The 13431-nt window shown below is 52.2% G+C and overlaps 1 protein-coding gene across 2 annotated transcripts in view; it reads right to left on the bottom strand.

Annotated features, from left to right (window-relative positions):
- Positions 1-954: 954 nt before the first annotated feature.
- The window catches only part of KLHL29 (kelch like family member 29), a 339724-nt gene continuing 327247 nt past the window's right edge, over positions 955-13431 (bottom strand). For both annotated transcript variants that reach the window (XM_055400332.2, XM_055400331.2), the window contains 6 exons: positions 12384-12582; positions 12058-12240; positions 11670-11850; positions 5882-6075; positions 5407-5551; positions 955-3140 (listed from right to left, as the gene is read on the bottom strand). In XM_055400332.2, the coding sequence (XP_055256307.1) occupies positions 2957-3140; positions 5407-5551; positions 5882-6075; positions 11670-11850; positions 12058-12240; positions 12384-12582 (1086 nt within the window). In that variant the 3' untranslated portion in view covers positions 955-2956. The remainder of the gene's footprint in view (positions 3141-5406; positions 5552-5881; positions 6076-11669; positions 11851-12057; positions 12241-12383; positions 12583-13431) is intronic.

Here is a 13431-nt window from a genome sequence, read left to right as displayed (position 1 = left end):
TTGGCAAGTGTATGGTCCACTCATCATAAACTGTCAGCTGAGTTCTTTGAGGACTCCCAGATCCCCTATCCCAGCCCACCTTCTTCCAATTTTTTTTTTTTTCTTGCAAGGAGACTCTAGGTCTTGGTGAGATTTGGGGATTAAGGGTGTGGGGTTCTTCACGTGGGTGAAATGCTGGTAAATCTGCCTTCTCCTATGAATCCATTAACTCTAAACGTTTTGCCTGTAAGAGAGGGAGCAGTCCTGTCTGGTGCTCTACACTTTCGCCCTGGGCTTTGTGTGGGTGTCCTTAGTCAAGCAAAGTCAGTCTGTTCAACAGATTAGAGAACAGCCTATGGTAGGACTAAAGAAGGCAGGGAGGCCACCCTGACTGGATTTTAGGATGGAAGGCACAGCTTGTTCTTCCTGGAGGAGGTGTGTTGTATCTCAGGCTGATGAAGTGGAGTTGCCATGTGGGTTTGGCACAGTCCTCCAAAAGGGTCTTGGGCATAGAAGTCAGACCAGCAGAAGGCTAACTTTGAAGCTTTCAGTTGCACAGGTATAATAAGAGCACTTAAACTGGGGACTTCTCTGGTGGTCCAGTGGTTAAGATACCCTGCTCTCAGTGCAGAGGCCATGGGTTCAATCTCTGGTCAGGAAATTAAGGACCCCACATGCAGTACAGCCGAAAAAAAAAAAAAAAAAAGCATTTAAACTGAAGGGAGATCCTGAGAGTCAATGCCAGAGTGTTTGCAAGTCCCTTTCAACTTTGATTTTAATTGTCCTTGATTCTTGACTTTCCGCTCTATACATTCCCTTGCTAAGGAGTCCTACCTTTTCTGATCACCAAGATTTGCATTTGAGTTTGTGGCAGAGCCCAGACAGCTGATAGGAGAGGCAACACAGGACTGCTTGGGGTTGCTCGTCTTGGGGTCAAGGATGGTGGCACACAGAGGCATTCCATTGGCTTCCGAGTCTAGATCTATAAATATATTTATTATAATATAACAAGAACTTAACAATAAACATATACTATGTACAATACCATTACAGAGAACCCTGTTTTATATCATTCACAGAAATAGCCAGTTTTGCTCCAGTGTGATAGATGAGGAGAGAAACGGGATTTCAATGTCATCTGTGTTGAGTCTCGCTGACCACTAGCACCTCCTTTGGAGGCAGACGCACACCAACGCTGACATCCGCCCTGCCCCAGGCGGTTAGACACTTGTGCTCCAGTCCTTGGGTTCACACTTGCACCCTGTTTGACATAAATACTTTAAATGACATACAACGTATGTAGTTTTGTGCTTATTACTTTTTTAAAAGAATAAATAATATTAAAAACTGCATAACGAAGCTCGGTATCTTGTCCAAGTGGGAGCCACACTTGTAGTGCGAGAAGTTGATGCCCAACACTGGGACCTTGTGTCATCAAATACTGAAAGATGGAACGCGTGTCCTGTCCTTTTCTCCTTAGAAATGGTTTTCACGATGAGATGACGACAAGTCGACTTCCCAGATATAAAAATGGTAAATGTGTATTTGGTACCAACTTCGACTCAACAGCGCAGCAGTGGCGGCCGCATCCTTCGTGCCCTGGAATGGAAACTGGTCACCGTGTGAGGTTTGAGGGTCTGAGGACTAGCAGGAAGGCCTTTCTCTGTGAGCCATGGGGTGGCCTCCCCTCAGGACTCCCCTTGCTCAGGTTAAGACGCTACTAGAAGAGTGGTTCTGCTCTTACCCGTCAGGCTTTGCCTGTCATGGCTCGTCTGAGAAGGCTGTCCCCATCCTGAGAGCTCTTTGTGGCAGGTGCCTTAATATATAGCTATAAATATCAAAAATAGTCTCCTGTGCTTTGTAGACATATATTCTCCCTCCTTCCCTTCCAGCCTGGCCTGGGTCCTCAGCTTTACCTCATGGAGGGAGCTGGCCTGGTGTTGAGAGCCAGAACCGGTTACCTTCTAGAACAGTCATCTTTCCTTGACAATGCCTCCATGAGGCACGGCTTTTACAGGGCTGTCTGGGAGTTACTTTTTCTAAAAATAAAATGGGGGCTTTCACCACCCCAGCCCCCCAGGAGAGATCCTCTATTCTGCACATAGAAAAATTGGAGCAAATGCCCCACTCTGGCACTACCTACAAAGAGCTTTGGGAATTCCCACATTATCCCTCTTGAGGCCGCCTCCTTCTCTCGGTACTTAAAAATAGCCTTTTTATTTATCAAGAAAATGCCTTGGAAATCTAAATAATTCATATTGGATAAGAGAAAGCTAGCACAATCACCTTGTCCTTCTCCAGCAAAAACACGGTAGAAAACCCTGTGAAGGGACAGACGACTGTCCCCAGCTCTTCCCACGGCGGCCCTGCCCCAGTCACATCAGGCTCCGCGTGGTGGCTGGACTTATCGACCCAGTGGGGACTGGCGGCCTCCTTGGCCTCATGTCCCCATAACGTAGTATTGTCCCTTGTTTTCCCTCGGCCACTGAAAGTGTAGATTGGTTAAAAACAAAAGTAGGAATCAAAGTGGTAAGGACACTTTGATCTTATTCCAAAAGAGCCTGACGTCTAATATTGTCAGAGGATGACTGATCTATGGTTGGCTGGGGGTCAAGCTTGCTCTGCAGGAAGGAAAAGACAGCTGGTCTCTCCCAGCTGGAAAGTTATGTGAGACTCCATTGCATGGGGCCGAGCGAGCACCTCCGTTCAGAGCAAGTGCCCCTGAAGGAGTGCTGAGGCCCGGCTCGCTTGCTGGGAGGGTTGTGGTTCCTGCTGCCGGAGGCCACTCCTTCTTGTCCCCCCAAAGGCGAGGATGATTTCCTACATTCAATGTAGAGAGTATTCAAAATGTCCAGAGCAGTGAGTTCCTTGATTGGGTTGGTCGGCCTCTTATCGGTGTTGCTGAAAGTCGATCTTTGTGAGTAGCATTTGCCTCACCAGACGTGTCCACAGTCTTGGTGTGGGCTTTCTGCTGATGTCAGCCGCTTTGGATATATTTTTTTATCACGACACAGCCGTGTCTGAACACAGGGCAGGGCATGTGGGGGAGGAGGGTCCACGTGTTGGTTGCAGGCTCATAGGCTTCCATGTTGCCCAGGGCTGGCCCCTCACTGCTAACAATGCCTCCGGTTGCATAAATCTTGCCGTCAAGCACCACGGCGCTGTCAGAGAAAGCGGGGAGAGACTTAGCCACTGGGAATCCCCCCTGGGACCAGGAGATAGAGCCCTGTCCTGTTGCTGGCTGCCTCTCCCCTTTTGCAAAAGTCCTGTGGGATCTTGGGGACTTCCCTGGTGGTCCAGTGGCTAAGGCTCCATGCTCCCAAATATGGGGGACCCAGTTTCAATCCCTAGCCAGGGAACTAGATTCCACATACTGCAACTGAAGACCCTGCATGACGCAAGGAAGATTGAAGATCCTTGCATGCTGCAAGTAAGACCCAGTGCAGCCAAGTAAATAAATAAGTAAAAATAAATAAATTTTAAGAAGAAAACAGTCCTATGGGATCTTGCTGCTCTTCTTTGCCCTCTGACCTAAGCTGGTGTAAGAAAAACACCTCTCCTTCAGGACCAATCAGGACGCCACACTATGCTACCCTCTAGCTTCAGATGACACTGATGCCTACTAGGCGGCCCAGGGCCTGTGCATCTGACTCAGATTGACTGGGAGACTCTATGTACAGGTGCTCAGCTCAGGTCACGGGTCTCTACACAGCATCTTGTCAGTGTTGCCAGGACAGAGCCTTCCTACCACTCAAGTCCAGCTGGAAACATGACTCACCAGAATGGTAGCAGGCAGGGTGTAAGGAGCTAAACCATAACTGAGTATGCGCGACTCGAACAGGAATTTCACCCTGGCGGAGGGGCTCAGAGTCAAAGCTTGCTGCTGTGATTCCTTCACACATGTGACCTTGTGCTGCTGCCTGCACGTGGCCACCAGGGCCCAGTGTGCTCCCGGCATCACCACGGCAGCCTGGGTGCCTACCCTGTGCCACACTCACTGGCTGGGTCCTGCAGTCTCAGGTGGCTCCCTGCTCTTCTGCATTGACTCCCTTACTGCGAATCTCAGCTACCTCTTCACACAGATGGCTACACCTGTGCTTCCGGTCTGAGTTCTCTTATCTCAGCTAATGGCTGTTTCCCTTGGCCATCCCCTGACATTGAGCAGATGCGCTTCCTAAGTCACCACCCATTTCTGAAAGCCTGAGAGCCTTGACACAAGCTGTGTGTCTAGATTTCTTCCCAGATTCTGAAGCTCCCTGCCTTCTCTCTCACAGCGTGCTATCTGGGCCCTTCACGCTTCTCCCTCTGTGGTGTATCCTGTCCTTGCTTCCAGTGCAAGACTTGGCTTATATCTCCCCTCAGGCATCGTCTCTCTGCAACCACTTTTACTCTCAGGTGAGGCATGGGAGTCCCCCCACCCACAAGGGGCGCCCACACCCTGGTTGTCTTGATCACAGAGTTACCATGGACATGGCCACCGGGTAGGACGTGAAAGAGGGCTCAAGAACCGTGACATCATCATCCTAACAGGAACTTGGCACACATCCGGTCCAAAGGCCCATTTATAGTTAGAACTTCCCCAGAGAGAGGACTTTTTCCCTGAGGTCACATAACATGTTAGTGGTGGATTGTTGCTTTCCTGGCCATGCCACACAAACAGCGGGCACTCAGTAAATGCTGTCCCCACACTGAGGGCCAGGGGTCACCTCTAGGAGTCTTCAGGAAGGCTTTGTATGGAAAGGCTGCAAATGGAGTCTCTGGGACCCCTTTAGTTGCCTTATTCCTCTTAGTCCGGGAAAGGATGGGGCTGGAAGAGCACAGTGTGCACCTCACTGCCCAGAGTGGTTAAGTTTTGGGACCAGGGCATCCTAGGAACCAGGCCACACTCTGACCTCTACCTCTCTCTTCCTGCGAGGTGGTCTGGTCCGGGTGTGTTTCTGCCCAGGCAGCTTCGGGGCTCCAGAGCGGCTGTGCCTTGTGTCTCACCAGGTCCAGCTCCAAAGATCCATCAGGATCATACGTGTTGTCAGGGCATAAACCACTGTCATCCCATGGAGGGTATCCATAGCTTTGGGTGAACACTACCTCTCATCTGTGACCCAGCAGGCAGGCCTGGGGGAGGGCAAATCTCACACCACCACCCTCTCCTCTCGCTGAGAGAAGGTGAGGTCTTAAGGACCCAGGGCTTTTGGAAGCCTTTCCTGTGCAGCTTTGACGTGGGGAGGGGGGGTCTGCTGGAGCCCAAGGGTTGAGCTTCTGGGTTAGGGGCTGCCCTGGGGCGCTTCCCGCTCTGCTCTGCATGAACACCCACACCCGCGGTGCTGCTCTGGCTTGGGCACCGCCTTGGTCACAGGATGGTGGTCCATCATCTGCGCCAACCCCTCCTGCTGTCCCTCCCCCTGACTTCCTTGCTTCCCGCCCCCTCACCTGCAGAACTGGCGGGAGTGATTCATATTGGGGCCGGCCTTGATGTTTCCTTTGTCTGGGTCGTAGATGGTGGTGGCTCTGGCATAAGCCCCGCCCAGGATGAAAACGAAGCCGTTGAGGGTGACAGCTGGAGCGTACTTGTTGTCTGCCGGGAGAGCAGGGCAAGGGACAGGTTAGGGTCCTCTGCTGGGCCTACAGAGACCTCCAGCATCACTGGGTAGCCTGAGGACTGAGCTGGGGCCAGGAGGCACCTGGTACGGACCAACTGGCCCTTGGTCTGGGTGGTGGGAGCTGCAGCTGCACCTAGGTTGGGGGTTCACCTCCCCACATTCCCCTTCTGCCCCCCAGCCCAGACTTGGGTCTGAAGAACCCTTGGGCTCAGCTGGCTATCTGGGCTTGGGATAGTGAGACTGAATAAATCAATGGGGTGGGGCTGCTGCCCCGGTCCTGGGCCGAGGAGAAAATTGGTTCTCACCAATCATTGGGGACTCGATGAAACTCCACGTGTTGGTCTGTGGGACGTAAGATTGGAGGACGCCCGCAGCTCGGCCTGCCTCATTCACCCCCCCAAACACATAGATCTTCCCACCACACACAGTGGCTGCTGCTGAGTGCACTGCCTTGGGCAGAGGGGCTACTGCCTCCCATTGGTTGGTGATGGTGTCGTACCTGTTGAGAGAGGAGAATAGGCGCCCAGAATCAGAGATGGGCCTCATGCAGGGCAGGGGCCCCAACCAAGGCAGCAGACATGGGGGAGCCCCACCATCTTCTTCCTGCCCTGGGAGTAACAGAGTTAGGGGCACTTGGGATGAGTCACTCAAGACCACCCAGGATTTTGCCCAATGCAGCCCTCTCTGCCTTCCTCCTGAACCTCAGGGAGCTCTTGTCTGTCTGTCAAAACCTCTGTGCAGACTTTTGTCTTCCTTCCTTTACTCACACTGGGCTCCCCAGCTTCCAGGCCCGCAGTCCTCCCTGTCCAGCTCAGTCCTGCTCTTTTCTTCCCCAGTCCTGCACTGGGCATCTCTCGTGGACTGAAATATACCCACCTATGGACTGAAAACTGGGGAAATAGTGGCCTGGCCCAAAGAAGGCGGTGGGAACAGAAGGAGAGGTGAACTGAGACGGTGCAGCATGAATTGCTGTCTTAGTTCAGGGAGTTGCCTAGGATGCCTCAGGGTGTCTGGGCAGGGGGGGCACTACTCATGGGACAGGGAACCAAAGTTGGGAAGGTTTGGGAAGGTGGATGAGAGTTTAAAGTATCTGCGGGTAGCAATTTGGGGATGTGCAGGGGCAGTTGGTATTTTGGTCTTGATTAAATATTCAGCTTTGGGATCATCATCATGTAGATGGAAACTGAAGGCAAGGGGGTTCACAGGGAATATGTGGGGTGAAGATAGGCAGAGGACACTGGGGAGATGCCAGTCTGGAGAGGGGAGCTGAGAGGGGTCTGAGAGGAGTGGTGCTGTGACAGGAGACAAAGCTGCACCATGGAGGATGTGATGGGAGGTCAGGAAGTCCCCAGCAGGTCACTGGTGGTGTGTCAGGGGCACATTATGTGAAACAGGAAGTGCAGGGTTATTTGTATATGGAGGAGGGAGCAGGAAGCCAGGCAGTGGAAATGGCTGGTGGAGACATCTCTTGGGTGAAACTTTGTTGGGAAGATGGACCAAGAATGTGGGACTTAGAAGGGACTGCTAAGAGGTATTGTGGGTGATATGCTGATAAATTGTAAAAACCAGTTCTCCAGGGAAGAAAGTCCTGGTGCGTAGCCTTTGCTGATTTCTGTGATGTAAATTCATGACTGATTTCAGGCTATCAATAGGACATCACTGACTGTGAGGCTGGGAAGAGAGATCCAGAAGCACCCCAGGACACAGAATCTCCTTCATGTACAGATGCAGTGGACACGTAGAGTACAGGCAGTGATAAAATGGAGTAACAAATTAGGTAGTGATGAGCTTTGAGTATGAATTGCCTTTGTTTTTAAATTAATTCTAAGTTTATACAACAAGTTTTAATTTTTAATTTTATTTATTTGCCACATGGTTTGTGGGTTTGCGGGATCTTAGTTCCCTGACCAGGGATTGAACCTGTGCCCTCAGCGGTGAAAGTATGGAGTCCTAACAACTAGACCACCAGGGGATTCCCTATATGACTTAATTTTTTATAATATTTGTAGCTAACAATTGACATGCAGAGTTCCTGAAGATTTAAGCATGGACTCCCATGAACCAGTATGACCCAGCTCCAGCACAGCACGGGTTCTGTTTTACTTTTGGAGGGGAAGGTTTAACTGTGTCTACATGCTAACAGGAAGGAGCCAAGTGGATAAGGAAGATGAGTTATATACGAGAGAAAGGGGAGAGCTGGTGATCAGGGGCTCCTGGTACCTGGATGCAACTGGATCCAGAGTGGAAAGGAAAGTGGTGGCCATTTAGGCATGAGAGAGGAAGGTAAGGATGGCATGAGTGTAAAGGGAGATGCAAGAGTGATGGCAGGAAGAGGACAGAGTTCTTGATTGATGGCTCCAATTTCTCTGTGAAGCAGGAGTAAAGTATTGAAGGAGTCTGCAGGGTAAGAGCCTTGAGGAGAGAAATGAAGGTGGGAGACACGTGCTCTCGAGAGTGGGAGAAGTGGTTGACAAGGGAAACTCGAAAAGATGCCCTGTACCATGAAGATCCAGTAGAGACTGGAAGATTTCAATACACAGTGGAGCTAGTCTCCAAGATCATGGGATTTTCTCATGCAATCAGTCCTAGGGAGCAGGTGTGGAGATGGTAAAGGCCTGGACTGAACAGATCTGCAGGATGTGTGGTGCAGGACAAAGTGGCAAAGTCAGAGGATGGAGATGTGATGGAATGTGAGTTCCAGGCAGGACGGGGGAAACCATGAGAACAGGTAGCAGCTGACGGCAAGAGTAGACTTGGTGTTGAGCAGACTGGCCACTGAACTGGGGTCAGTGAGGTCTTTCTTCCTGGGGCAGCTGTGTCTGTCCGTTGTTCCCTGAGGGCCACTTTCACAAGCATTCTCTCTGGATCTTTCATTCACAGCTCCTCATGCTGTTCACTGCGCTTTCGAGGGCTCTGGACCCAAGTCAGGACCTCCATCGTGGGCTCACTGCACCACCACATGGGATTCCCCCAGCACACCATTCCTGGGAGGCACACTTTTCCTTGTGAGCCTCCTGGGGGCACGAGTCATCACACAGTCACAGCTCGGTGACCGAGGAAGACCGTCTTTCCTTGCAGGTGCCCTGGCTGTGGAGACATCCAGCTTGCACAAACTTCGGGATTTGAGAAGAAGCTCCAGCACCTTGAAGGGCAGCAGGAGCTGATTCAACAAAGCCCCAAATAAATGATATGTGGCTAATAGGAGATGGAATAAACAGGAGATATGCCTTTTGGGACAGTGTCAGAAGTTTGGATATCTGTTTTTTAAGTCATTGTGGCAGAGATCCAAAGGGCTCCTGCACAAGGAGCTGGGAGACAGTGGAAGATTATGTGGCTGTTAGTCTTCAGGCTTTCGGTACAATGGCACCTTCCACCAAACGCAATGTTCTCGTTATTCCAGGTGGCTGATTGCCAAGCCACCAGCCCTCCATCAGCTCAATCTGTCAGCTTCCTGCTTGGGAAGGATATGCTAATGACATGCAAATGACCCCGCGGAGTGAGGCGCTCGGCTATCATTTATCCAGTAACCACAACTACCGCAATATATGGCCATAAAGTATTAGACCCGGTTATTTATATAATGATGTAATACAGGTTTGTCTATGACACTGTTGTTTTAATCTATAATTATATAATCTTGCTCGAGTCCTGTAATGCCATAATGTAATGTAATTATCATGAGCCATACATCTCATTCATTATCGATATAAGAGCGATTTGTACCATCAGTGCTTCCTGGGGAACAAAGCATCCCTGTGTCTGTCCCCGTTCCCCCAACCCTCCTGTCACCCAGAAGTTTTCATCATTGCCGCTGTGGGGCACAGAGATTGACCAAAGGAGATCCAGCTCTGTTCCCTGGGAAGTCATGGGCATCCCTTCATGCACCCTCCACCCAGCAGCCTTCAGGTCTGCGTCTGTCCCTACAAGGACAGTTGACAGATACCAGTGGGCTGGGGAAGGGCTCAGGGCACTGTGCCCTGGACTGCTCCTCAATCTCTGGGGGTCCCTGGGGGGTCTTGCTCCTTCTGTGCCCCAGCTGATGTTTCATAGCAGAACAAAGGCTGAGCCAGCCACCAAGGTGGTCTGGTATTGGCTGCTCCTGAGCATTGGAGCACTGCTCCTGGGCCCAGTGGGAGTGGAGCCTGTCCCCCCTCTTGGTGCATTTGATCCTTGAACAAATCCCTGTATTTATCAACAAGTATAAGTTTGCAAAATGAGTAATCAGCATCTTAGGAGATTAAAAATAGCTGACAAAAGCAAGACAGGATGACAGATCTAGCTCAGTTTACTCCTACATAGAAAATGTCTCCTTTTCGTGTGTTTATAGTGGATGACAAACGACTGGAAGCTGGTGCTTCCGGAAAGCTTGGGACTTGACGGGCGTGCAGTGGGTCCCACAGAAGGCTGGCAGCACCAGGGCTGACCCAGGTTCAACAGCAGTATTAATATCTTCATAATCACGCAGGGATTCCCCATTATCTCCAAATCAATATGACAATTAAATGTTACTGAGCCATCTCTGGGCTCCACTTGGGGGAGTTAAAAGCCCACAGTGAACATCCAGAGCCTGTGTCACTCTGAATCTGTCTCTGCTGTAACATTTGTCAAATGTCCAATTAGCCACCGAGGGAAAAAGACAAATTGAGGGGTTTGTGTGACTCCACAAGCAATAAGCTGTCACAGGGGGAAGATGTGCTTTCCGTGGGAGTCGACGTTGTAGGCCAGGATGGTGGGCTAGGCTCTGGGATCCTGTGAGTGTGCTCAGTTGTGTCCAACTCTTTGCAACCCTTTGGACTGTAGCCTTTAGGCTCCTCTGTCCATGGGACTCTCCAAGCAAGAATACTGGAGTGGGTTGCCATGCTCTCCTCCAGGGGATCTTCCTGACTAAGGGATCAAACCCAAGTCTCCTGAGGCTCTTGCATTGCAGACAGATTCTTTACCTGCTGAGCCGTTTTAGAAGCCCCTTGGGTGTGGGAAGAATATGGGAGAAGGACTCCGGTAATCTTAGCTGTGACGCCTCTGGGTTGAATCTGGAGGCCAGCTCAGACTAACTTGCCACTCTCCTGGTCACTAGATCCTGGGAAAGCAGGTCTGCATCGCTGACTGCTGCTGACTCACAAAGCTGTTGGAGCTTTTCCTGCAGCTTCTCTCCAAGGTATCTGTTGCTCAAAGGCAAAGACTGTTTCTACCTGGAAAAGTGCCCTCCTCCAGCCTCTGGCCCTCCTGCCTGTACCAGATCCCTGTTCTAGGTGAGGACTGTTGTGAGGAAGCCAGCCCAGGACTTCCAGCAGAGGGCAGGCTTTATACACATGACTTCCATAGAGAGTTCTAGAGAATTGGTCAGGCCTGTGTGCAGGGACCCTTTCCTGTGTTATTACTACAAACAGATTTCCCAGGATGTGTTGGGTGGAGGGAGGAAGGGAGTGTCCCTGGGGTGTCACCTCCGCTTGGTAGGGACATGGCGGTCACATATGGATGATGGTTCCAGCTTAGATCTGCATGCATGCTCAGTCATGTCTGACTGTTTGTGACCCTATGGATGGTAGCCCACCAGGCTACCTCTGTCCATAGCACTCTCCAGGCAAGAACACTGGAGTGGCCTGCCATGCCCTCCTCCAGGGGATCTTCCTGATCCGGAGACTGAACTCGCATCTGCCTGCGTCTTCTGCACTACAGGCGGATTCTTTACCCACTGAGCCACCTGGGAAGCCCCTTGCTTAGCCTGACATCCTAGCACATCTCTGGGCTGCTGCTTCCAGTCCTAGTAAGCTCCCTAACTGCCTGGTCAGGACAGCAACAGGCCCATCCTGAGCTTTTTCACCACTGGATCTCATGCCTCCAGCTTGTCTGTCCCCCTGATTGGGACAAAAGTGCCCCATCTCGGTGACTGGGAAGCTTGTCCCTCTTCCTGCTTCCATCCCACCATCCCGATTCTTCTACCTCTGCTGGGCAGGAAGAGCCTGGACTATGGCCTTTAAATGTCTGGCCTCCAGTGGGTCTTAATTGGGTGGGGGTTGAGGAGGAGAAGCAATGTGCTTTTTAACACTTGGGGGACATCAGAGGGTGTCCCTGTCATGACCGTGGCCTCATTACCTCTCCACATGGTCCACGTTGCCTGCCACGCCGAGTCCCCCGAGGGTGTAAATCTTCCCGTCGTATACAAGGCTGTTGTGCCGACAGCGGGGGACCGTCATCCTGGAGACGAGGTTCCAGTTATCGAGCAGGGACATGTAGCACCAGACATCGGCCAGCGTCACCCCTGATTCCATCCCACCTGTGAGCAGTACGGGAGGGAGGTCCAGAGAGTGGGCAGGGAGTGAGGAAAGGCCCACGACTGGGAGGTCCAGCCCCGGGGGCAGGAGGAGGCTTCACGTGCAAAGCAGACACTTCTGGGCCTGTGTCTTCCTTAGCCATGGTGTGGGGAGAGGACCCCCAGGGAAATCTGTGCCCTGTGCCCAGCCCAGCCTTGAAGGGGCCTCACCTGAGAGGTAGATGTTGTCCCCGGCACTCACTACACTGAAGAACTCGCGGTCATAGAAAGGCAGTGAGGCCAGCGGGTACCACTTGTTGTTCTGTGGGTTCCAGCAGGTGACAGCCACCAGCGAGCGCTGGGTCATCCCCACCATCTGACGGCCCCCCACCAAAACGATGACCTCGGCCACACCTGCAGGGACATGGAGGGGCACCCTTGGGACAGCCTGACGCGGTGTCAGCATCTGTGCCTGTTGCCTCCTGGGGGGACCCACCCAGAGTCGGGCTGACGACAGGGCACCTGCCTTGGGGCCTTTGGGGCAGGTCCCGCCATACCTGCGGAGAGGCGGGGCCGTGTTCGGGGCGTCTGCATCTCCTGGCGGGCATGGGGCAGCATGTGGTAGCGTTTGGCCTCGTTGACCAGGTCTCGACAGGCTTCTGACGACTTGATCAGCTCCTCGTTGTCCACCACGTTGAGCAGGTAGCTGGGGTGGATGAACGGGAGGCGGACGACCGCCAGCAGCTCCGCTGCATACTGCAGGGTCAAGGAGACACGGGATCTTCTTAGATCATGAGGTGGCACCACCTCATGTGAGTCGTATTGAGAAGGGAGAAAGGAGGGGTGTGGGGCTGAGTGCAGGGATGATTCTCATCTGCATTTGGCTTGGGAGTGCTGACCCTGCTCACCCCAGCTGAGACAGAGATGGTGGGAGCTCCCAGCAGCTGGAGGTGAGAAGGGAACCCAGGGAGAGGTCTCCATGCTGGGGCTGACCCTGGGGTGGACCACCCTTTGGTCTCTTGAGCACCTCCTTCCTGCCTCTTCCTCCCAGGTTGTGGGCCTCTGTTTCATACCAAGCTGCAGGGGACCGAATGAGGATTCTGATCCTCAAAAAGGTGTGCATGGGGGCAGAAACTCAGGTACGGGTGGGAGGGCCCGGGAGAGCTGATGGTGATCATTAAGCTTGCAAGTCATGACCATTCCAACCTGTGTCTCTTCCCCCTCACCAGCAAACCCCTGGACTGGCACCCCGTTGGACCCCACCCCTGAACTGAAGGCTTTTCACTGACTGATTTGAATCCCCCCTCTTGTCTGGCAAACTCTTTGCTCATCACTGTAGTTTCAATAAACAAGTATTGGTGACCACTCTATGCCATTCACTGAGATTGTTTTTGGGGGTGTGCAAAGGCCAGTATGACCCAGTCTCTGACCTCCAGGTGTACAGTTTCATGGTGGGGAGAGGATCCATTACATCAAAGGACTCTTCCCGAAGAAGAGTCTAGTGAGGGGTGGTGGGGATGTGGGAGAGGAGACTCCCCAGAGTGGGTGACGTCTGAGCCTGCTGTGGAAGGATTGCTGACTTCTCCAGGCCTAAGGTGAAGGAGA

The sequence above is a fragment of the Moschus berezovskii genome, chromosome 11, assembly GCF_049115385.1.
Source record: "Moschus berezovskii isolate FMDL1 chromosome 11, NW_MosBer_1.0, whole genome shotgun sequence".
NCBI classification, from domain to species: Eukaryota; Metazoa; Chordata; class Mammalia; order Artiodactyla; family Moschidae; genus Moschus; species Moschus berezovskii.
Note: the sequence above shows the minus strand (reverse complement) of the source record. Positions and strands in the feature narration are given on the sequence as shown.